Source organism: Felis catus, chromosome B3, assembly GCF_018350175.1.
Source record: "Felis catus isolate Fca126 chromosome B3, F.catus_Fca126_mat1.0, whole genome shotgun sequence".
NCBI lineage: Eukaryota > Metazoa > Chordata > Mammalia > Carnivora > Felidae > Felis > Felis catus.
Genome location: NC_058373.1, coordinates 23,093,518 through 23,118,159, shown reverse-complemented (window position 1 = coordinate 23,118,159; position 24,642 = coordinate 23,093,518). Strand labels below are relative to the sequence as shown.

General features: G+C 38.4%; 1 protein-coding gene, 1 long non-coding RNA gene and 1 pseudogene across 2 annotated transcripts; 2 read left to right on the top strand and 1 right to left on the bottom strand.

Annotated features, from left to right (window-relative positions):
* Nucleotides 1-1,297: 1,297 nt before the first annotated feature.
* On the bottom strand, nucleotides 1,298-17,238 carry LOC123385840. Its single transcript, XR_006598965.1, has 3 exons — nucleotides 17,102-17,238; nucleotides 16,234-16,298; nucleotides 1,298-1,557 (listed from the first exon to the last, which is right to left on the bottom strand). It is a non-coding gene; the product is annotated as an uncharacterized LOC123385840 (long non-coding RNA).
* A 136-nt stretch (nucleotides 17,239-17,374) lies between these two features.
* NDN (necdin, MAGE family member) lies at nucleotides 17,375-19,043 on the top strand. Its single transcript, XM_011282821.4, has one exon. The coding sequence runs from the start codon at nucleotides 17,490-17,492 to the stop codon at nucleotides 18,462-18,464; it is 975 nt and encodes a 324-aa protein (XP_011281123.3). The 5' UTR covers nucleotides 17,375-17,489; the 3' UTR covers nucleotides 18,465-19,043.
* A 4,206-nt stretch (nucleotides 19,044-23,249) lies between these two features.
* Nucleotides 23,250-24,344, top strand: LOC101087926 (annotated as a pseudogene).
* The last annotated feature ends 298 nt before the right edge of the window (nucleotides 24,345-24,642 follow it).

Here is a 24,642-nt window from a genome sequence, read left to right as displayed (position 1 = left end):
CATTAAGAGTTAATTTTTGTTAGTGGTATAAGATGCGAGGCAAGTTCCCCCTCCTCCTCCTCCCGCTCCTTCTCCTCCTGCCTCTGCCACCTTCTCCTCCTCCTCCTCCTTCTTCTTCTTTCTTCTTTCGTCTTCTTCTTCTTCTTCTTCTTCTTCCTCTCCCTCTTCTTCTTCACATGTGAATGTCCAGTTTTCCCAGCACCCTTAATTGAAAAGACTACCTCTATCTCCATTGAGTATTTATGGCTTCCCTGTCGAATATTAATTGACTGCATATGCATTGGATTATTTTTGGGTTCGTGATTCTGTTTAATTGATCTGTTTGTCTGTTTTTATGCCAGTACCATGGAGTTTTGATTACTATAGCTTTATACTATAGTCTTAAATTTAATGTGATGTGTCCAGCTTTGTGTCTCTTTTTCAAGATTGCTTTAGCTATTTGTAGTCTTTTGTGATGCCATATAAATTTTACTATTATTTTTTTCTATTTATGTGAAAAATGACATTGAGATTTTGACAGAGATTACACTGAATCTATGAATGGTTTGGATATATGGACATTTTAACAATATTAATTGTTCCAATCCATTAATATAAGTATAGAATATATTTCCACTTATGTGTGTCTTCATTTTTTTCATTAATGCCTTTAGTGTATGCATCTTTCACCTCGATTAATTTTAATTCCTAATTATTGTATTGTTTTTGATACTATCATTGATAGTATTATTTTCCTTATTTCATTTGCAGATAGCTCATCATTTATTGTCAGTGTATAAAAATGCAATAAATTTTTATATGTTGATTTTGTATCTTACAACTTTACTGCATTTGTTCTAACAATTTCTTGGTGGAGCCATACAATCTATGTATGTAAGATTATGCTATTTGAAAAAACAGAGAATTTTACTTTGTTATTTTCTGTTTCGATGAGTTTTAACTTTTTTCTTGCCCAATTTCTCTAGTTAGAACAATGGTTATTTTAATATATATTCACACATGTTGGGTGTTTTTGTTTTTCGTTTTGTTTTGTTTTGTTTTGTTTATGTTACTCCCTTCAGCAAGTGGGGAAATTTAATTCCTCTCATCTTGAGTGCAGTCTGAAATTAGTGATTTCCTTCTTCTTTTTTTAAAAGTAGGCTTCACAGCCTACTTATGTGGGGCATGTACTCATGACCCCGAGATCAACAGCTGAGCTGAGATCAGGAGTGGGAGGCTTAACCAACTGAGCTATCCAGGCACCGCTGTGATTTTCTTCTTATAAATGTAAAGGAAAAAAATAGTAAGTTAACATGTATATCATATATACTCTGATATAATGTGGTAAAAGGACACATTACTTCTATGTTGTTATTTCCAAAAATTCACAACCAAAGATTGTCATGAGAAAACATCAGACAAATAAGTTAATCTAAGTGGATGGATATTCTTCAAAATGCCTCACCAGTTCCCTTCCAAAGTGTCACATTCATAAGGAACAATATTAGAAAGCACCACAGGTTGGATGAGGCTAAGTAGATATGATGACTAATGCAATGTGGTATTCTGGATTAGATTCTGGAATGGAAAAAAATACATTAGAAGAAATAAAAATAAAATAAAGTCTGTAGCTTTATTAATAGTACTGCATCATTGTTAATTTCTTAGTTTTGATAAATATGCCACACTTAAGAATGTTAACCTTTAATGGAAACAGAAGAAAGAATATACAGAAATGTTCTGTACCATCTTTGCTACTCTTCTGTAGATTATTTCATAACAAAACCTAAATGTTAGGCCTAAAACCATAAAACTTTTAGAACAAAACATAGGCAGTTATCTCTTTGACATTGGTCATAACAATATTTTTCTGGATATGTCTTCTGAGGCAAGGGGAAAAGAAGCAATAATAAACTATTGGGACTACACCAAAATTTTTAAAAAATGCACAAAAAGTTAGCTTACTGAATGGGAAGAGATATTTGCAAATGCTATATTTGATAAGGGGTTAATATCGCAAGTATATAACGATTTGATACAACTCAACACATACATGAAAAAAAAACCCTCAAATAACCTAATTAAAGTGGGCAGATAATCTGAATAGACATTTTCCAAAGAAGACCTATAGATGGCCAACATGTATATGAAAATACTCAACATCATTAATCATCAGGGAAATGGAAATCAAAACCACAATGAGATATCACCTTTACATATTTGAATGTGTAGTATCAAAAAGACAAGAAGCAAGAAGCATTGGCAAGGATGTAAAGAAACCCCCGTGTGTTGTTGGTGGAAATGTAAATCGATGAAGCCATTGTGCAAAACAGTATGGAGCTTCCTAAATAAATAAGTAACAGATATACCATAAAATCCAGTAATTCCATGGTTAGGAATCCCTTCAATCCCCCTGACTAATTTAAAAAGATATATGTGTCCCTATGTTTATTGAAGCGTTATTTACAATAGCCAAGATATGAAAGCAACCTAAGTGACCATTGATAAATGACTGTCTTGAGAACATTTAAGATATATTTCCAATGTATACTCCCATAAAAAGAATGAGATTTTGCCATTTTCAGCAACATGGATTGACCTAGAGTATATTATGTTAAGTGAATAAGTCAGACAAAGACAAATACCATAGGATTTCACTTATATGCAGAATCTTTAAAAAAGTGAGTAAACAAATAAATACTTAAAAGCAGAAAAACACAATTAGTACAAAAACCAAACTGGTGGTTGTTAGAGAGGCGGGTGGGAGTGGGCAAAATGAGTGAAGGGGATTAGGAGGTACAGCTTTCCAGTCATGGAATGAATAACTCACATGGATGAGAAGCACAGCATATGGAATACAACCAATGCTATTGTAATAATGTTGTATGGTGACAGATGGTAGCTACACCTGTGATGAGCATAGCATAACATATAGAGTTGTCGAATCACTATTGTACACTTGACACTAATGTAACATTGTATTTCAACTATACTTGAATAAAAAAATTAAAACCAAAAATGTGTAAATTGTCAGTTTGACATAGCAGCAAGATTGTCTTACAGTTTACCTACAATCTATTTAAATATAAAGACAGTAATGTTAAAAGTAAAAGGGTAGAAAATATATACTATGATAACACTAAGTAAAGGAAAACTGTGTTGATTATTCCAATATTCGACAAAGTGCATTTTAGAGCAAAGAACATTTCCATATCATTTCATAAATATAACAGGAAATATTCATCAAGAAGACATACTAGTACTAAACATGCATATGCCTAAGTATAGAGTTCAAAATAAATGACTTTAAAACAGATCTGCAAGGAGCAATAAATAGAAATACAATTATAGTTGGCAATTTCAATATTTCTCTTAATAATTGCTATAACAAGTAGACAATTAGCAAAGGTATGAGACAGTTTAACACTATAAACCAAATTGACCTAATGGACACTGATTTGACATGCAGCCCAATAACATCAGAATATACATTCTTTTTGAGTACATATGTAACATCTGTGCAGGTAGACCATATCCTGGGCCATAAAAAAAAACAAAAACAAAAACAAAACACACAAAAAAACCTACCTCATTGTATTTAAAAGGATTCAAGAAACACAAAATGTGTTGTTCTCTGACCACAAAGGAATTAAATTAGGAATCAACAACTTAATGATTTCTGCAATATCCCCAGATATTTAAAAACTAAATAACATACTTCTAAGGGTTGAAGAAAAATTCAAAAAGAGGAAACATCAAAATGTGTGAGATGTTTTTGAACAAGTACTTAGGGGGGAATGTATAGGATTAAATGCATATATTATAAACAAGAAACGTCTCAAATCATTAATCTCATCTTCTAGCTTAAAAGAACAGAAAAGGAAGACCAAATTATAATCTAAGTAGAAAAAAGGAAATAATAAATATCAAGACATTGAAAATGGAGAAAAAAATTGAGAATATCAATGACACAGCAACAAAAAAACAATTGATTCTTTTAAAAGATCAACAGTATTGAAAATTTTCTAACTAAATTTCTCAGAATCAAAAGAGAGAAAATATAAAGTACTAATATCAAGAACAAAAAAGGGAACACTACAATTTTATAAAGTAGTAAAAGGCAAAATAGAGTATGAGGAACAATTTTATATTAATAAATTTCACAAAGTACTAACAGACAAATCTCTTGAATGGCATAAAATCCCAAACCTCACTCCTGAAATATATAATCTGAATATTTGTATATATTTTAAACAAGTGGGATTTTGAGTCAAAGTCCTTCTGACTAATAAAACTGCTAGAATCAACTGAAGGATTCCTAAGAGAAATATCTTTGTAAGTTTTGCCTAAAATCTGAAAATCAATTTATAATTCACAATGGTAATAACGTAAAAACACAAAGGTAAAAACAAACAAAAAACCCCAAATAATCATCTCAATAGTGCAGGAAAGCATGATACTTAACAGAGAAAAATTGCATTATTTTTGTAGGATTAGGAACACAAGTATGTCTGATATCACTACTGGAGATTCTAGCCAGTTCAACAAAGCAAGAAAAATAAATATACATCCAGATTAGACATAAAAATATTTTTCTCATTCTCAAATGACAGGATCATTAATGGGTAAGAGCTGAGGAGTACAAATGTGTGCGCGCAGCGCGCGCGCGCACACACACACACACACACACACACACACAGTCCTATTATGTATTATACCTAAGATGGCTGGGTACAAGATCACTATTTAAAAAAATCAATTGTATTTATATATATGATTATCAAAGAAAAAATTGAAGTGAAAAAAATTGTAATAGGATCAAAAATCATGAAGTAAATAGTGAAAAATTTGACAAAAATCTTTAGAGACCTAAATACTAAAATTTACAAAGTATTGCTGGAAGAAATTAAGGAAGACTTGAGTAATGCAGAGATATACCAGCTCTGTGTGTCAGAAGATTCAATATTATTTGTAATTTATCCCCAAATTATTGATAGATTCTACATGATCCCAATTAAAATCATAGCAGATATATTGGTAGAAATTAACAAATTGTTTCTAAAATTCCCATTAAAATGCAAAAACAAAACCTAGGATAGTTAAAAAAAAACCTTGAAAGGGAAGAGTAAAGATGGAATCCTAATGGTATCTCATTATTAGAATTATGATAATGTAATATTAGTTGAGACAATGTGGTATTAATGTAAGATAGGTAGATAGATCATGGAACAAAATAGAAAGTCCAGAAATAGAATGACACATATATGAATAACTGAATTTTGGCAAAGCTGTAAAGGCAATTCAGTTTTGAAAAAAGAGTCTTATGACAGAAGTTATGGCAATTGATTACTTCTGGGTTATACAAAATTAGAGTTAATTATAATTAATTCATAATTATAAACTATGGCATTTACATTGTAAATGTAAACCAAATTAAACCTAATATTTTAATACTTCTAGAAGAAAAAACAAGGAAAATAGTGTAGGCTAAAGAAACATTTATCTTTTAAAAAATTATTATTTTTGAGAGAGAGAGAGAGAGAGAGAGAGAAAGAGAGGGCTCATGCAAGGAGGAGAGAGGCAGAGAGAGAGAGAATCTCAACTGGGCTCCACACTGTCAATGCAAAGCCCAGTGCAGGACTTGAACTCACAAACTGTGAGATCATGACATGACCTGAAATCAAAAGTCAGACACTTAACCGACTGAGGCACTCAGGTGTCCCCTAAAAACATGTCTTAACTGTGGCATCAAAATGCACAATCTCTTAAAGAACAAAGTGATAAATTGGACTTAATGTAAAAACATTTTGTTCTCAAACAATATTATTAAAAAATTAAAAGGCGGGGCGCCTGGGTGGCGCAGTCGGTTAAGCGTCCGACTTCAGCCAGGTCACGATCTCGCGGTCCGGGAGTTCGAGCCCCGCGTCGGGCTCTGGGCTGATGGCTCAGAGCCTGGAGCCTGTTTCCGATTCTGTGTTTCCCTCTCTCTCTGCCCCTCCCCCGTTCATGCTCTGTCTCTCTCTGTCCCAAAAATAAATAAATGTTGAAAAAAAAAAAATTTAAAAAAAAAAAAATTAAAAGGCTAGGGATGCCCGGATGGCTCAGTCAGTAAAGCATTTGAATCTTGATCTTGGGATTGTGAGTTTGAATCTCATGTTGGGTGTAGAGATTACTTAAAAATAAAATCTTTATGGGTGGCTGGGTGGTTCAGTCAGTTAAGTGTCTGACTCTTGATTTCAGCTCAGTGAAATAAGTCAGTCAGAGGAAGACAAATATCATATGATTTCACTCATATGTGGAATTTAAGAAACACAACAGATGAACATAGGGGAAGGGAAGGGAAAATAAGATAAAAAACACAGAGGGAGACAAACCATAAGAGACTCTTAAATACAGAGAACAAATTGAAGGTTGCTGGAGGGGAGGTGGGTGGGAGGATAGGTTAAATGGGTGATGGGCATTAAGGAGGGCACTTTTTGGAATGAACACTAGGGTCATATGTAAGAGATGAATCATTGGGTTCTACTCCTCAAGCCAAGACTACACTGGAGGCTAACTAACTTGAATTTATTTATTTATTTATTTTTAAGTTTACTTATTTAATTTTGAGAAAGAGAAGGAGGGGCAGAAAGAGGGAGACAGAGAATCACAAGCAGGCTCTGTGCTGTCAGTGTAGAACCCTATGTGGGGCTTAAGCTCACAAACCATGAGATCATGACCTCAACTGCAGTCAAGAGTTGGACACTGAACCTAATGAGCCACGCAGGTGCCTCTGTTAACTAATTTGAATTTAAATAAATTGAAAAAAATGGTATCTATAGGCATTCTTTACTCACCCACATAATGAATGGTCAGGGTCTTAATACCCTGGAGGGAAAATTATGGTTCTGGACCCCTGTCTTCTAAGCAGTAAAGCCTCTTTTCAGCTTTTCCTGGAGTGTAGAGTTTGATACAAAAAGGGTTGCAGCAGACATAAAATAGAGGAAACTAGAGTACCAGGAAGGGAGTGAGGATACACTGCTCAAATTGTCTTGTCAGAGACTATGGTACAATTAAGAATTTATTCAGACCTTGCTCTAGATTTATGGTTCATAACTTCAAAAACCCTTGTAATTTCCTGAGTGATGGAGTGTGTTTAGGATTCTAATGAAGTACGGTGGGCTAATAAATAAATTCAAAATAAGGGCTGGTTATCAGAAAGATCAATCACATGATTAGATGATTGGAATTTTCAGTTTCCAGACATCCAGGGTGGGAAGGGTGGCTGGAGACTGAGATCAATCATGTGGCCAATGATTTAAGTATACATGCCTACCATGAAACCCCCCAAAAAAACCTTTTGACACTGAAGCTCAGTAGAGCATCCTGGTTAATGAATACATTGATGTACTGAGAGGGTTATGTGCTCTGACTCCATGGGGAGAGGGCATGTAAAATCTATATTGGAAATGAACATGGGGAGAAAAAGAGAGGAAAACCAAGAAATAGACTATTTGTTTATATACTTATTTGTTTGTTTATTGTTTTAAGTTTATATTTAAATTCTAGTTAGTTAACAAATAGTGTAATATTTGTTTCAGGATTAGAACGAAGTGATTCATCACTTACACATAACACCCAGTGCTCATCCCAACAAGTGCCCTCCTTAACACCCATCACCCATTTAGTCCATCTCCCACTCATCTCACCTCCAGCAACCCTCAGTTTGTTCTCTATGTTAACAGTGTTTTATAATTTGCTTCTCTTTCTTTTCTTCCCTCTATGTTCATCTGTTTTGTGTCTTAAATTCCACATATGAGTGAAATTGTATGGTATTTGTCTTTCTCTGATTTATTTCACTTAACACACTAGCTCCATCCACATAGTTGCAAATTGCAAGATTTAATTTTTTAAATGTTTATTCATTTTTTGAAAGAGAGAGAGTACAAGCAGGGGTGAGGTGGAGAGAGAGGGGTGCACAGAATCCAAAGCAGGCTCCAGGCTCTGAGCTGTGCACCACACAGATATTCTTTATCCATTCATTAGTCGATGAACTTTTGGGCTCTTTCCATCATTTAGCTCTTGTTGATAATGTTGCTATAAACATCAGGATGCAAGTGTCCCCTTCAAATCAGTATTTTGGTATCCTTTGAATAAATGCCTAGTAGTGCAATTGCTGGGTCATAGGGTATGTCTATTTTTAACTTTTTGAGGAAACTCCATACTGTTTTCCACAGTGGCTGTACCTGTTTGCATTCCCACCAACAGTGTTAGAGGGTTCCCCATTCTCTGCATCCTCAGCAACACCTGTTGTTTCTTGCGTTGTTAATTATAGCCATTTGGACAGGTACGAGGTGATATCTCATTGTATTTTTGATTTGTATTTCCCAGATTCTGAGTGTTGTTGAGCATTTTTTCATGGGTCTGTTAGCCACCTGGCTGTCTTCTTTGGAATAAGGCTTATTCATGGTTTCTGCCCATTTTTAATTGGATTATTGGTTTTTTTGGGTGTTGAGTTGGATAAATTCTTTATACATTTTGGATACTAACACTTTATCAGATATGCCCAAATTTCTTCTCGCATTCCAAAGTTTATCTTTTAGTTTTGCTGATTCTTTTCTTTACTGCACAGATTTTTATCTTGATGATGCCCCAGTAGTTCATGTTTGCTTTTGTTTTCTTGCCTCTGGAGACGTATCTGGTAAGAAGTTTCTGGCCAAGGTCAAAGAGGTTGCTTCCTGTATTATCCTGTAGGATTTTAATGGTTTCCTGTTTCGCATTTAGGTATTTAATCCATTTATGTTGTATGATGTAAGAAAGTGGTCCAGTTTCATTCTTTTGCATACTGATGTCCAGTATTCCCAAGACCTTTTGTTGAAGAGACTGTCTTTTTCCCACTGGATATTCTTTCCTGCTTTGTCAAAGATTAGTTGACCATATAGCTGTGGGTCCATTACTGGATTTTCTATTCTGTTCCATTGACCTGTTTTTATTCCAGTACCATACTGTCTTGGTAACTACAATTTTGTAAACTATCTTGAAGTCCGGAATTGGGATGCCTCCAGATTTGCATCTCTTTTTCAAGACTGATTTGGCTGTTTGGGTTCTTTTGTGGTTCCATACAAATGTTATGATTGTTCTTTCTAGGTCTGAAAAAATGCTGGTGGTATTTGGTAAGGATTGCATTAAATGTGTAGATTCTATTGGGTATTATAAACTTTTTAACACTATATTTGCTTCCAATCGATTGAAGATGACATAAAGAAATGGGAAAACATTCCATGCTCTGACTCTTAACTATAGAGAAAAAAACTGAAGTTTACAGGGGGGTAGGTGGGTGGGGGGGTGGTTTAAACAGGTTATGGGGATTAAGGAGTGCATTTGTTGTGATGAGCACTGGCTGTTGTATGCAAGTGTTGAATCACTAAATTCTATATCTGAAACTAATATTACACTGTATGTTAACTAACTGGAATTTAAATAAAAACTTGATAAAAAATAAATCTAAAGTTAAGTGGGGCTTATTTACTTATTTAACTGGAACATTAGTAGAAGGGGAAATGTAAGGTTATAATTATAAAAATTACATAATTTTATATAATTATGTAATTATGTATATTAATTCCAGGCAATTAATGTGAGTAGGTGAAAGTAGTCATTCTAACAACTAAGAATTCTGATGCAATGAGGATTATTGGGTCCCATCTTTATGAAATAAAGAGCTTTCCTTATTCCAGAGTTAGTACCTGAATGTAAGATCTTAATTTATCAGTGGATAAGTAAGGGCTGATGCTATTTCCCATGGGACTCCTCAAGAGAGCCAATGTGACCTAATGATACTAAGACAGTGAACTCCTGGGGTGCCTGGGTGGCTCAGTCGGTTAAACATCCAACTTCGGCTCAGGTTATGATCTCATGGTTTGTGAGTGTGAGCCCCACATTGGTCTCTGTACTGACAGTGCAGACCCTGCTTGGGATTCTCTCTCTTCCTCTCCCTCTGTCCCTTCCCGACATGTGCATGCTCTCTCTCTCTCTCTCTCTCTCTCTCTCTCTAAAAATTAATAAATAAGCTTAGGAAAAAAATGATGTCAAAGAAATATTAAAGGAAAAAACAAAACAAAACAGTGAACTCCTTTCATCTTGAGACCAGCCAATTGTGGATCAATATGACTCTCCAGTAGTAGACACCAAGGAGTAAAGAGAAATGCTAGATTTGGACTTTATCCAGCAGCATTTGCCATATTTATTGTCTTGGAATGTGGCTCCTGTAAATCCCTAGGTACTCACTCTATACAATATTTAAATCATCTTTCTGGAAGAAAAGAGTTTTGCAAACATTCTTTCTTCCATTAATTTTTTTCCCAAGTATGTATATTATCTCTCTACTTCTCAAACTAGTACAATACTTGGATTCTCAACTTTCTTAACATATTATTGACCCCTGTGCCAGACTGAAAAAAAAATAGGCCTCCAAAAGATATCCATTCCCTAATCCCCAAAACTTGTAAATGTTACCTAATATAGAATAAAAGTGACTTTGCAAATATGAATATGTTCATATCTTAAGATGAGATCATCCTGGATTTAGAATAGTCCTTCAATGTAATGAATGATATATTTATAGGAGAAAGGAGAACAGCAGAGACACACTGGGGAGGCAGCGATGTGAACATCTGTGTGAAGATGGAGGTGGAGATTGGAATTGTTCTGACACAAGCCAAAATATGCCAGGAGCCACCAAAATATGGGAGAGGCAAGGAAGCTTTCTCCCCTAAAGCTGTAACTAGGAGTGTGGCCATGCCTTGATTTCAGATTTCAGGTGCCACAGAAGAATAAACTTCTATTCTTTTAAGGCACCAAGTTTGTAGTAATTTGTTTCAGTAGCACAAAGAAACTGAAATGGGGGAAGATTTTAATTTCAGAAAATGTACTGGTTTCAGTGTGGAGAATAAACTGTAGTGAATAAATACATAAGTGAGAAGATGCATTAGAAATCCATGGTAGTAATCCAGGTGAGAAAGAACAGTGGAAAAGAAGAGTGTCATGTTGAGAGATGTATAATGGTGGCATTTAGAAGACAAGAACTGTGTGATTAATTGGATACAAGAGATAAAGAAGAACCGATCAATGGCATTTATTTTTTTTTTCCTGGGGATCCTGAGTAGACAGTTATTTTACATACTATGAAATAAAGAACATACAGACAACTGAACATGCAGAAAACTGAATTTAAAGATCAAAGTCATAATGTTAAAATGTCCTTTAAGCATTTGGATATCCAGTTCTAGACCATAGCAGAGACATTTTAGACTAAAGGAATAAATTTGGGACTCATCAGTGTATAGATGCCAGCTTCAAGCTCTGGTAGATGGTGTTTTTTCACAGAGGACATAGGGTGAGAAGAGAAAGCAACATAAAACATGACCAGCAGGACCACAGGAAACCTTAACTTTTAGGCAACAGTTGGTGAAAGAGACATTTTCAAAATATTTGACAAGATGTTGACAGAGTTATTGGCTTTCCCCAGGGTCCCTTGTGTACATTGAAGACCAAAGGGTCTCTGGAAGAATAGCTGTGGCGTCTGTGTGTGTGTGTGTGTGTGTGTGTGTGTGTGTTATCAGTATAGGTGAGGAAGCCAACAGTGGACTTAGTAGATAAGTGGATCATTAAAAGGATAATAGGAGGGGGCACCTGGGTGGCTCAGTCAGTTAAACATCCAACTTCAGCTCAGGTCATGATCTCATGGTTTGTGAATTCGAATCCCGCATTGGGCTCCCTGTTCTCAGTGTGGAGCCTGCTTCAGATCCTGTCTCCCTCTCTCTCTGCCCCTCCCTGCTCTCTCTTTCTCTCACTGTGTCTCTCAAAAATAAATAAACATGAAAAAAGGTAACAGGAAATAATACAAACACCACTACACACATAAAATTGACAACTTAGATGAAATGAACCAACTTTGAACTACAAAGTACCAAAACTCATCAAACTGAAAAAAAATCTGATAGGCACACAACAAATTAAATAAATTGAATGTGTAGTTACAGACCATCTGAAAAATAAATCTCTAGGTACTGATGGTTTCACAATAATAAAAATCTACCAAACATTTAAAAAAGAAATAAAACCAGTTCTACACATGTTCTTTCATAAAATAGAAGAGTAAGGAATAGTCTCCAAATAATTTTATAAGACTCTAATGTCCCAATATCAAAACCAGACAAACACAGTACAAAAAACTGACAGACAAATAACCCTGATGAACACATACATAAGAATCCTCAACAAAGTATCAGCAGATTAAGTTCAGCAACATGTAAAAAGGATTAAACACCACAAACTTGAACCCAGGGTCTGACTGAATAGGATTTATCTTCAAGATAATTGTTGAACATGAAGTAATCTATTTTAATATGTCCTAGAAATAGATCCCGTGAGGAAAGTCATATGATAGCTTGGAAAGAGGCTTATATGACCTGGACCTGCTGGTTGGATCTGTCTTTCTTCACTTCTCCCTGCTTGTCATTTTCAGCGGTTCTCAACTAGAAAACTGTACTGCCCATAAAAGGGCTTTTGGCAGTGTACAGGGAAGGTGTGCATTTTTTTCTTTTCTTACACTTTATTTTTGTTGCTCCCATGTCTGGAAGTCATTTATACATGTGTGAAGGGGACAGAGGTATGAACCTTTGTGGTATGTATAATGAAAGATTATCACATGATTTCACATAATGAAAAATTATCCTGTCCTTATGATAGATGGTTCTCTTTGAAGAGCCTTGCTCTAGACATTCTCTCAGGGTGATGTTATTACCATCTCTATCTTCCAAACTTATCTTTTTAGCCCAGGCCTCTTTTATGAGACCTATATATCCAGATATCTGCTTGTCATGTCTGCTTTCTTCCCTCAGGTAGTTATCTACAGATAGTTTCAGGAGGTGGTGCCCCCATATCCTAGCCACAAGGCAGTGCTCCATCTCAGACATCCCCCAAGACAGAATCCTGACCATACCTGATATTCATAGTCACTCTTACATTTTCTTATTATTTATGTCTTCCTTGGCATCCTTAATGAACAAAAGTTTCCTCTGTTCTATCCTCTGTGACAACATTGTGGCTCTTCGCAATATGTTATGCCATATCATTATTCACAATAATACTTTATCAATTTTTGTTTGTTTATGATCTTTTTTCTCCACCATTTCCATTCAGTACAGATCACAGAGATCACATCTCTCTTTCTCATTATAACCCCAGGTACAATGCCTGAAATGTAGACTTTAATAGTTGCAGAATGAAGATGAAATTCAAGCCATCATCCTTTGTCAAGAGGAGTCCCCCAAAAGGTCCCCTAATTGGTTTGTCTGTCTCTCCCTGTCTACCTACCTCCAACTCAAGTCTTAACTCTGATTCCAGTTGATCTTCCTAAAAGATAATCCTAACCTGGTTAGTCCCTGAGAGTTGTCAGGCTGTATTGTGGGTCTGGGAAGGACTAGAAGTCCCGTTCAATGAGTGTTCTTGGGCCTCAGTTGGACAGGCATGTGCAGTGTCACCCTTGGGAGACTAGAGAAGATGAGAAACCAGGGTTGTGCTCCCTTCCCCCTTCCCAACTGTGGAAAGCAGCACTTCCTGTCCTCACTTACTATTTTCTAACACAAAGGGGCCAACCTGCCAAATAGTCCAATTGTTTCCCCCTCAGACTGAGCTACTTTTCTAAAATGCAAATCTTTCAGGCACATGATAGTCATTGCTCAATATTTGCTGAACACATTAATGTCAGTTCTCTGTTTCAATTCCTTGGCCTGCAAGGCATTTGGGGCCCAAATGGGGGCTCCAAGGTGGAGGTTGCTGCCTATGTTGACAGGAAAGAGCCAGAAGGATTCACATTTCATTTGGGGCCTCTGGGCCTCTTCACTGTGAGCATGCGTGCTGTCCACTGGAAGCTCTGGAATGACCCCCCTTCCTCTGTTCACTATGGAAACAAGTGCCAGGACAGGCTTCTCCTCCTACTCCAGAGTCTGCCAAGAACAGCCTATTCCACAGCTGTGTAATGTGTTCCACATTACAGAGTCTGAAGTATCCCACCAGCAAAAGTATCTGTACCAGAATATGTTATAATTTTCTCCATATACTTCATACATCCATGGAACTTCTACTTACAGAATCTTGATTTAAAGAGTAGCCATTCATTGATTTATTTGAGCAGATATTTTGTAAGGTCAGGATTTTGCTTCTAAAATGTAGGCCTGAAAGAACTCATTGCCCATATCAAACAGGTCTGACCCTGGAGATACCCAGCAAGCCTAAGTTATCCTCAACGTTCTCAGAGAATCACTGGAGTTACAGCTCCAAATCTTGACCCTTAAATTAAGGAAATTGTGGAGGTCCCATATATATTCACTTCCTCATCTTTTCTATTGTGTCATCGTTCCTTTTTCTTATCATTCTGAAGATATGCATGTTTGGTTTATGGGTAGGCACCTTATTAGGTACCTATCAAGCTACTGACTCCTTCCATGACACATGTGCAGGTATACTTTTTCTACTTAAAGGCTACCCCAAGCTTTATTTTTTCTTACCCTCCCCCATTGAAGTTTCTTCTTGATAGGAAATTGAGTCTCTTCAGCATACTATTTTCTAGAAAGACAATGTTAACACTTGGGATTTAAGAGTGAACAGCACTAGGGGTCTACCCTGTACATGGTTTCAAGCTTGAGGATCAGTTTTGATTCTTTAAACCCTCTGAGCATCCTCCTTCACATAGGTCATAATACACGGGCACTGGTACAGTATTAAACAACCCTCCTGTCAGAAGTAGGGTGTGAAGTGAGCTGTGGTAGAGGTGGGTGACCATTGTTCGCCATGGGCACCTTCACCATAATGAGGCCCATTCCAGTTCAGGCAGCAACTGAAACCCAAGCAAACTCTTTGGTCAGAACTCTGATATCCCACTGAAGCAGGATATACTGCAGGAGCTCATATATTTTTATAATTGTTTTTAAAATTGCTTTCATACTTTTTATATGTAAGTGTTTTATAGATTTATAATTTTGTGCCCAAACTTGCAATTTAACTTCATGAATCTATTAAATCTAGAAAGATGAAATATGAGGATGTAATTTTCATAACCTCACAATGGCAAAACTTATGGCTCATATCCAAAGCTGAGCTGAGATTTAAATAATAGACTCCAACATTTTCATTATTTTTTTTCCAACGTTTATTTATTTTTGGGACAGAGAGAGACAGAGCATGAACGCGGGAGGGGCAGAGAGAGAGGGAGACACAGAATCTGAAACAGGCTCCAGGCTCTGAGCCATCAGCCCAAAGCCTGACACGGGGCTCGAACTCCCAGACCGCGAGATCGTGACCTGGCTGAAGTCGGACGCTTAACCGACTGCGCCACCCAGGCGCCCCAACATTTTCATTATTAAAAATACCCTAGGCATGCCTGGGTGGCCCAGTCAGTTAAGCGTTCAACTTTTGATTTTGGGTCAGTTCATGATCTCATGGTTTGTGCATTCAAGCCCCTAGTTGGGCTTTGCACTGACAGCAAGGAGCCTGCTTGGGATACTCTCTTTCCCTCTCTCTCTCTGTCCCTCCCATGTTCACACACTCTCTCATTCTCTCAAAATAAATATATAAGCTTAATTTTTTTAAATACCTTAAATGAACTAGTTAACCCGCAAAAAAATCCAAATTTAAGAAAAAAAAAAAGAAGAAAACTAATGGAGATAAAATGAGGATTGTTTTAAGATGAATAAGGGCAGTACATTGATTCAATAGCTATTTTTAAATAATAAAACAACAAATATAACTGACACAACTCTGTAAGATGTATTAAAAAATAGAAATCCATATATTAAATAAAAAGAAAATGATAAATAGGAAAAAGCCCAACTAAGGCATATCTGAATGATCTGTAGGAATTACCCCTGTGAAATGAAAGGCTAAGGAGATCTACTGGAGGCATTGTCCTGCCAAAGGTGAAGCAAGCATGAAAATCCAAAGATAGAAAAATAATATGAAAACAATTCCAAGCCAATCTTCTTGTGAAAAAAAATAAAGTGTGAAATGAGAAAGTTGATACAAGTAAATACAAAGAGGACTCTGGAAATGTCAAGACAATACTTTAAATATGCTTAAATAACAGACTCAAGACAGCACATATTGAAGAAGCTGTTCCCTTGAGGAAACCCAGGAAGAGCTGAAGGACCACATTGGCTCAGACCAGGGATCCTTATCAGCCTTAGGAACCCTGGATTCGGAGGCTTTTACACCCACCTCTTTCTTCATAGTTGCTTCCCTGGGAGTGTCAACTTCATTTTTGCTCAGTGTGGATCTGTTCTCTGAAATTAAAAACAAAAACAAAAACAAAAACAAAAAAACAAAAACAAAAACAAAAAAAAAACAAAAAACAAACAAAAAAAACCCCAGCACAAAACAACACACACACACACACACACACACGACCATAAATATGTAGCATCTCTTTGGTCATGAGAGATATTGCCAGTTATGATTTTAGGGGACCCATGTGAAAAAAAAAAAGAGTTGGAAGCGATTTGGGTGCGGCTTCCAAATAGGACCAGCCAGTTTCTGAGAGAGGGTAGGGGTGGGATCCCATGACAAGAAGAAGTTTTGTCATTAGGGAAGGAAGAGTGCTGGACAGATAGGGAAAAAAGGTTGTTCTAATAAATATGACAATGTTTGTGTGATGGGTTCTTAATGGAAAAATTAAAAGGAAATCAAAGTGAACCGAGGGAAGTAAAAGAAAACCAAAATCAATGACCATGAAAACACTAGCAATGTCATTCGTTTATCATATCCAAGAAAGTTCTGTTTGCACATGGATTGACTAAATTCTGCATTTCTCATTTTATAACCTCCCCGTGTAGCAGAGACTCCACCAATTTTTATCGGTATTTCTCAGGATTAGAATCTGTGCCAACCTCTTCTCAGTTTACATTTTTTGTTGGGCAATCCCGATCTTTCCCTTGGTTTAAAGTCTCACACTCATTGTCACAAAACTCAAGTTTACACACCAGCCTAGAACTTTCTCTGGGACTTTTGTATCTACCGTGATTCTGCATACCCCCAAGTAAACATTTCCCAAGAAACTGAAGAAACTTATCTTAGAAACTTAACTTACCATCTATACTCTTAAACTTTCTAGCGCTCCTTCTCCAGTGCTCTTGCATCTCCCTCCCCTCCTTCCCACCACCTCCTCAGCTCAAAGGGGACAACTGCGGGTCACTGCTGCCCCATTTCAGGGTGCTCCCCACTACTTCTGTGGGGCCTCAAGTCACAACCGCCCCGTCGGGCTCCCAGCCCTGCCCCACCCCCCTGCTGCGGTCAAGCCTACAGCCTGCGGACGCGCAAGCGCAGTGGCGGGTCCCGCCGCCGCCCCGCCCCGCCCGGCTGCTGCGGAAGGCGCCGCGCGCAGCAACGCGCACTTCCTCTCCAGGAGTCCGCGGAGGGAGCGCAGTCTCGAAGAGCTCCTGGACGCAAAGGCCCTGCCCTTGTCAGAGGGAGCCGTTATGTCCGAACAAAGTAAGGATGTGTGTGACCCTGACTCTGCACCCCAGGCTTCCAACTCCGAGGTGCACATCAGTCCTGGGGTCCCCGGGGGGCCCTCCCAGCCCGCGTCTCAGGCCGCGACCCTCGCAGCGCCAGAGAGCCCTCCTCTAGGCCCGATCGAAGCCCCGCTGCCTTCGCCTCCGCCCCAGGCCCCAAGCGAGGAGGGAGACCCGAAGGCCCTGCAGCAGGCTGCGGAGGAAGGCCGCGCCCACCAAGCCCCAGCGGCCCAGCCCGGCCCAGCGCCGCCAGCCCCGGCCCAGCTGGTGCAGAAGGCGCACGAGCTCATGTGGTACGTGTTGGTCAAGGATCAGAAGAGAATGATCATCTGGTTCCCAGACATGGTGAAGGATGTCATCGGCAGTTACAAGAAATGGTGCAGAAGCATTCTCAGACGCACCAGCCTCATCCTCGCACGAGTGTTCGGGCTACACCTGAGGCTGACTAGCCTGCACACGATGGAGTTTTCGCTTGTCAAAGCGCTTGAGCCGGAGGAGCTGGACAGGGTGGCGCTGAGCAACCGTATGCCTATGACAGGCCTCCTGCTGATGATCCTGAGCCTCATCTATGTGAAGGGTCGCGGTGCAAGAGAGAGTGCCGTCTGGAACGTGCTGCGCATCCTGGGGCTACGGCCCTGGAAGAAGCACTCCACCTTTGGAGATGTGAGAAAGCTCATCACCGAGGAGTTCGTCCAACAGAATTACCTGAAATACCAGCGCGTACCCCACGTTGAGCCACCTGAGTACGAGTTCTTCTGGGGTTCCCGTGCCAGCCGTGAAATCACCAAGATGCAAATCATGGAGTTCCTGGCCAGGGTCTTTAAGAAAGACCCCCAGGCCTGGCCTTCCCGATACAGAGAGGCTCTGGAGGAGGCCAGAGCTCTGCGGGAGGCTGATCCCACTGCCCACTGCCCCCGCAGCAGTGTCTCCGAGGACTAGCAAGGTCTGGAGGCAGATTAATGGTTTCTGACCCTCACCAGGGCGGTGGAGGGGTGGGGGTGGGACAATAGAGTATTCAGGATTTACAGTGCAGTATTTCACGTGTAACTTTAAGTTTTCAGTACAGTGCTTTTATACTTTTTAATGCAATGTTGTATTCAGTTCAGTACTATTAGATAGTGTGCAGGATTTATGCATGTTTGTTTATAAGTAAGCTCGGTTGGTGCTTTCGCTTTTGTGCTACCTTTCTTGAATTTTTGTACCAGAGACGTGCTAAACTTATGAAATACATTGAGAAATTTTCCATCTTATTCTTTTATATGGAACGGATGATGTGTATTAGGTAGACTACTTCTGGAGAGTTTGGAAGAACTCACCAGTAAAGCTGGCCTAACCAAGAGGAGAGTCAAGGCCCCCTCTTTATGACCTCGCTGGGCACAGTAAACATCCATGTGGAGTGCAGTGATGTGAACTGAAACGACCTCAATGTGGGCACTTGGCACAGTTTACTAAACACAAATACAACCCCACCATGAGTAAACTTTAAAGTAAACATTAAAGATTCTTGTGATACAATCATTTTTGGAAAAGTGTACTCTATCTTTTTAGTACTGTAGTATGGATTGGGAATGAGACATTGTACCAACTGTACAAATATGGTAATTTCATCTAATAGGGTGGGAAAATCACTGCTCTATCGCTACTCATAAATGTGTGAAGTTTTTTAAAAATGTAACTTACATGTTCATCTCAAAACTGACAAAGAAAAGTGTAAAAACAGCAAAAATGTTCATAATCACATCACATAGAAACAAGGGTTGATATTTACAGTTCCTTTCTTACATTTTCTACGTTTTATTAAAATTAGCTGACTTTTGTGGGCACTTAAAAATGGGGCATTGTGCTAAAGTCCTTTATGTATATTTTCTCTTTGTCTTTAATACTTAAAACAGCCTTTCAAGCAGGCACTTACCATATCTGCACCATGGAGGAAGTACAGGAACAAAGTATGTAATTAACTTTCCCCAGATCATAAAGCTTAGTGAGAGGAGGAGCTAGGATTTGAATCCACACAGAATAAGTCAGGCCCTATACATTTCTCTCCCTGCCTACAACTGCCCCACACTTCCTGCTTTTTAATTTCATTCCTAAAATTCCATGTTTGAGAATGTACTCTTAGCTCCCTACCCCCAAAATGCAAATTCACACACAGGCTGGGGATTTAATTTTTCTAATGAATCCTCACATTAATCTTATTAGAGGAAGCAATCTTATTCTGATTGTATAAATCAAGAAACTTTGTTTCAGAGAGATTAATGGACTTAACCAGATCATATTACTGCTTAGCAGTGAAGCCAAGAATTTAAACATGGTCTTCCCTGAAGGACTGAGGTGAAAGTGCCTTCTCTTGAACAGTGATGTCAGAGGAACACACAGGAGACTACCTAGGAGAGGGAGGTGGAATTGGGGTGGGAAGGTTGCCTATTAGGACATATGTGATCCAGCAGTTCTTAAATCGCAATGGGCCACTAGGCAATCCCTCCCAGGGTGGAATGGGGTGAGGATGGGGGTAAGGGGCAATGATGAGATAAATCTCATTATGAAGCTTTCAATCCTGCAAGGGAGTGGGGCAAGAAATGGGCCTTTAAAATGGCCATAAAGCCTTCAAACTTCAGAATATTGGAAAAGATCATTTTTTTAAAGCCAGAATCTTTTCTGGAGAAAGACCTAATAAAGGGAACACATATGTGACATCCCCCCCCCCCCCCGCCTCAAAGAAGTAAATAGAGTTGTATTTGTGTGAAGGATTACAGTCTGGATTGAAAGCTAGGATTCTTAACACTTAATGGCATAACTGAATAGGTAGATGCAGGTGCTAAAAATGCTCAAGAAGTCTCACGTGCTCAGATGAAATCCATCTCCAGGTTAGTAGACTTACTGTGAAGTCTCCCATGGCAAGGCATTTCTGCAGTAACTCAGGCAGGGGTGACCTTTGATGCCACCAACTTACCCAGAGCCAAGGTATCTGTTTAGAAATTTTAGAAATGTTAAAGATTTTACTTCTCGTCACCCAAAAATTCTCTACAAAATCGAAACAAATCTGCCCCATTTAAATTTAAAATAATGGGGATATCCAGGATGTTCCACTTCTGGAGCAGGGCCACAGCTGTCACTCCTGCCATGGCAGGGTGCTGGTCATTTTGTCTAATGTCCTATTGCTTTCCTCACTGCTGGGTTGACTCCTGGCAGCAACTGTAACTCCTGTACACTTCTTTCAGTCAAACCCAGAGGTCACTGGGCAGGCAGTCCCTCACCTCCCACTTAACCCCCTGTGTTTGTATTCACCTTGCTCACTGCTATGAGAGACAGGGAGAACCACTCCAAAGCTGCCCAAGCTCACAGACACAACCACATCACCCATGACCTAGAGGACTGAAAGACCTTATAATGAGAAATGAGGAGCTGACCCCAGCAAGTCACATGGGCAGGGCTGCTCACCTCCTATACTATCTCAGAGGCAGCCAGACCTAAAGGAGGAGGCTTTCTAGCATGCATCAGTGTTACTTTATGACATTTGGTCCAGCAGTTATCTGCCCCAGCATGGGGTGGGAACATTCAATACCTTTCTTAGATTTTCATAGTGGGCATAAATAAAATGTTGGAGGGTTTGCCAAATATTTTCCAAAAGTTTCACCTACAAGGTGCTGGGAGAGGTCATTCAGAAAGGACTGCAAATCCTTGTTATTCATCTTGGATGACAGTGTGGTGAATCTCTAGACTGCTGTGGCTGGGAAATAGTTCCTAATTTCTCAGAATGTGATACATTTTATCTGTTCTGTCAACTGGAATGTCACTTTTTTACAAACACCACACACATATTTCACTGTAATGAACTTCATTTTATTAAATTCATGGAGGGAAAAAGCGCCTTTTAAAACTTAATATAAAATATAATGCCACCTGCTCTAAGCTATTCTAGAGAGGAAAAAGATTTTTGTAGTATCATTATTAAATTGGACGTATGTATTTCAAATAAACTTGGTATACAGTTTAGTGTTTCCTTTGCTTGAAAAGCTTTCTATGTCCCCCTACACCTTGAGCCTTCATCTGACTAACTCATGAACACCGCTTCTGGTGGAAATGCTTTTCTAGCCTTCAAAAGCACAGCCATGTTCTCCCAGTGTTACAGCAGCATCCCAGACTGTTCACACAATGTACACAGGCTGTTTATAAATATTTTTAGTTTCTTTCTCTCTTCATGTATTGTTACATACTTAAAAAACAAAAAAACTGTATCTGTCATTTTTATCAATTCCTTGATGTTTAACGTAGGGACTGGCATGGCATATGTATGTGCTGATAAATACTTGTATGACTTAAGAAACCGAAAACATTATAATAGATCTACTCCATCACACAGCGAAACAAAACCAAACACAGAAAATAATGGTCAACTACTCTAAAGTAGATGGAATATGGACAATTTGAAATTAGAGAAAATTTTTTCAGAAAAAAAATAGTGTAAACAAGAATTTTTTAAAGAGTTCTTTAGTTAAAAAAATTAAATATTTATTTTTGAGAGGTAGAGACAGAACATGAGTAGGGGAGTGGTAGAGAGAGAGGGAAACACAGAATCTGAAGCAGCTCAAGGCTGTGGACTGTCAACACAGAGCCTGACACAGGGCTCAAACTCACAGACCGCAAGATCATGAACTGAGCTGAAGTCGGAAGCAACCAAGTCACCAAGGTGCCTAAAGAGTCAGTTCTTTAAATAAACTAAGAAATTGGGCCAATATCTAGCAGGATTTTATTTATTAATTTTATTTTTTGTTGATACACAATTGACATATTCTATTAGTTTTAGGTAAAAAACATAATGATTTGATATATGTATATATTTTGAAATGATTGCAATTAGTTAACAACCATCACCGCACATTGTTACATTTTTTTTCTTGTGATGAGAACTTTTTTAGGGATGTTTTTATTTTGTAAATTTTTATTATTGAATTATAGTTGACATGCAGTGATATGTTAGTTTTAGGTGTACAACACAGTGATTCAACAATTCTATACATTACTCAATGTTCACTATGATAAGGTGAACAGCATAGGGAATATAGTCAATAACATTGTAATAATATTGTATGGTGACAGATGGTGACAACATCTCATGATGTTGAGAACTTTTAAAAATCCGCTCTCCTAGCAACTTTCAAATGTGCAATACAGTACTGTTAACTATAGTCACCAGGCTTCAAATTACATCCCCAGTTCTCATAACTGGAAGTATGTACTTTTCGACCACCTTTACTCATCTCATCCCACCCCTCAATCACCATCTCTGACAACCATTAATTCTTTGTATCTATGTTTCATTTTATTTCTAAGATTCCACTTATGGGGTGTCTAGATGGCTCAGTCATCAGAACATGAGACTCTTGATCTTGGGGTTCTAAGTTCAAGCCCCACGTTGGGTGAAGAGATTACTTAAAATTTTTTTAAATCTTAAAAAAAGATTCAGTTTTAAGTGACATCATGTGACATTTATGTGTCAGACTTACTTCACTTAACATAATGCTCTTAAGTTTCATCCATGTTGAAACTGGCAGGATTTCCTTCCTTTTTATGGCTAAATATTCATATATATTTATATATTACATTTTCTTTATTCTTCAACTGATGGACATTTAAGTTGTTTCCATGTCTTGGCCATTATAGATAATGTTGAAATGAACATGAGGTTTCAAATATATTTTCAGGTAATGATTTTGTTTCCTTTGGATAAATGCCCAGAAGTGGAATTCCTGGATCTCATGATAGTTCTATTTTTAATTTTTTGAGGAACCTTCATACTACTGCGTTAGTTTATAGTTCCCCCAACAGTACACAAGTGTTCTCTTTTCTCCACATCCTCATCAATGCTTATTTCTTGTCTTTTTGATAATAGCCATTCTAACAGATATGAGGCAGTTTTTTTTTTTGTTGTTGTTGTTCTTGTTCATTTGTCTTTAGGAGAAACAGAGCAAATAAATAACTTCTTACTAGGAAGATGAGCAAAAGACACAAACAATTTAGTGTTCCAAAGGCAACACATAGTTAAGTGCAAAAATGAAAAAGAAAACAAAAATCACCCACACTTCTTAAATCAAGATAGTGTTTGAGTTGGAGAAAGGTATTCACTGTGGCAGAAGGATGACTCTGGGCCAGGGCCTGACAGGGACTTAGTGTGCAGAGATCGCCCAGAACCCAAGACTGTGTGAACCTACACCCACCGTCTCATCCACCTACCCACTCTATGCAGCCACCAACTCCCACCCTGAGCAGAACCACCGAGGATGATAAACACCCAGGACAGTAGTATTCTGCTTTTGAGTAACTGTCCACAGTTCCAGTGCCACAGGCACATTGTTCCAGGGCCTCTGTGGTACTCCTGATGCCCCTCAGCCACTGTCAAAGATCCCAGTGGGTGAAGGGGAGGTAAGGATACTTCTCTCTGAGCTATAATGTATAAGGACGAGAAGCACCATGTGACCCATGGAAAACCTCGCATCGTCCACTTCCAGTATGAGGTCACCTAGGTGAAAGTCTTCCTGAGATGCAGCCCTGTCCGTCCAGAGCCTGTTTGTAGAAATCCCAAATAGATTCTCAGCTGATGGGAGCAAAGAAGGATTGTTAGCACTGCCAGAGTTTTCTGAAGAGAAGGTGAAAATGAACTATGTCTTCATGTGCTTCAGGAAGGGCCAGGAAGACAGAGTCCACTCCTGAAGACCTTCAGGGCTTTGAGATTGTGCATCCAGACCATTCCTGAGTTCTCTCTGGGCCATATGTGATGTTCATGGTTTATCCCTGGACCAGAACTTGTCTGATGAGGATTAATGGCCATAGAGGATGTTTTGCCCAAGAGCCACAGTTGGAGGAGACAAAAAATTAGGCAGCCCTGGGACAATGGAGGGGGTTTCATGATGTCTAGGGAAGGACACTGAGGGGCTCAGAGTGAGGGTTGCCTATTGTGTTCTCTGAGTTGACTAGTTGAAATTGTTTTCCCAAAAAGAACAATATAAATATATTCTTCATATGTAATCACCAATAGTAAATTAAAATGTTTATGAACTGGCATTAGAAGCTTTTTAAACTGCACTGTGTGATGTGCTCTATCTATCCTAAGGGAGTACAT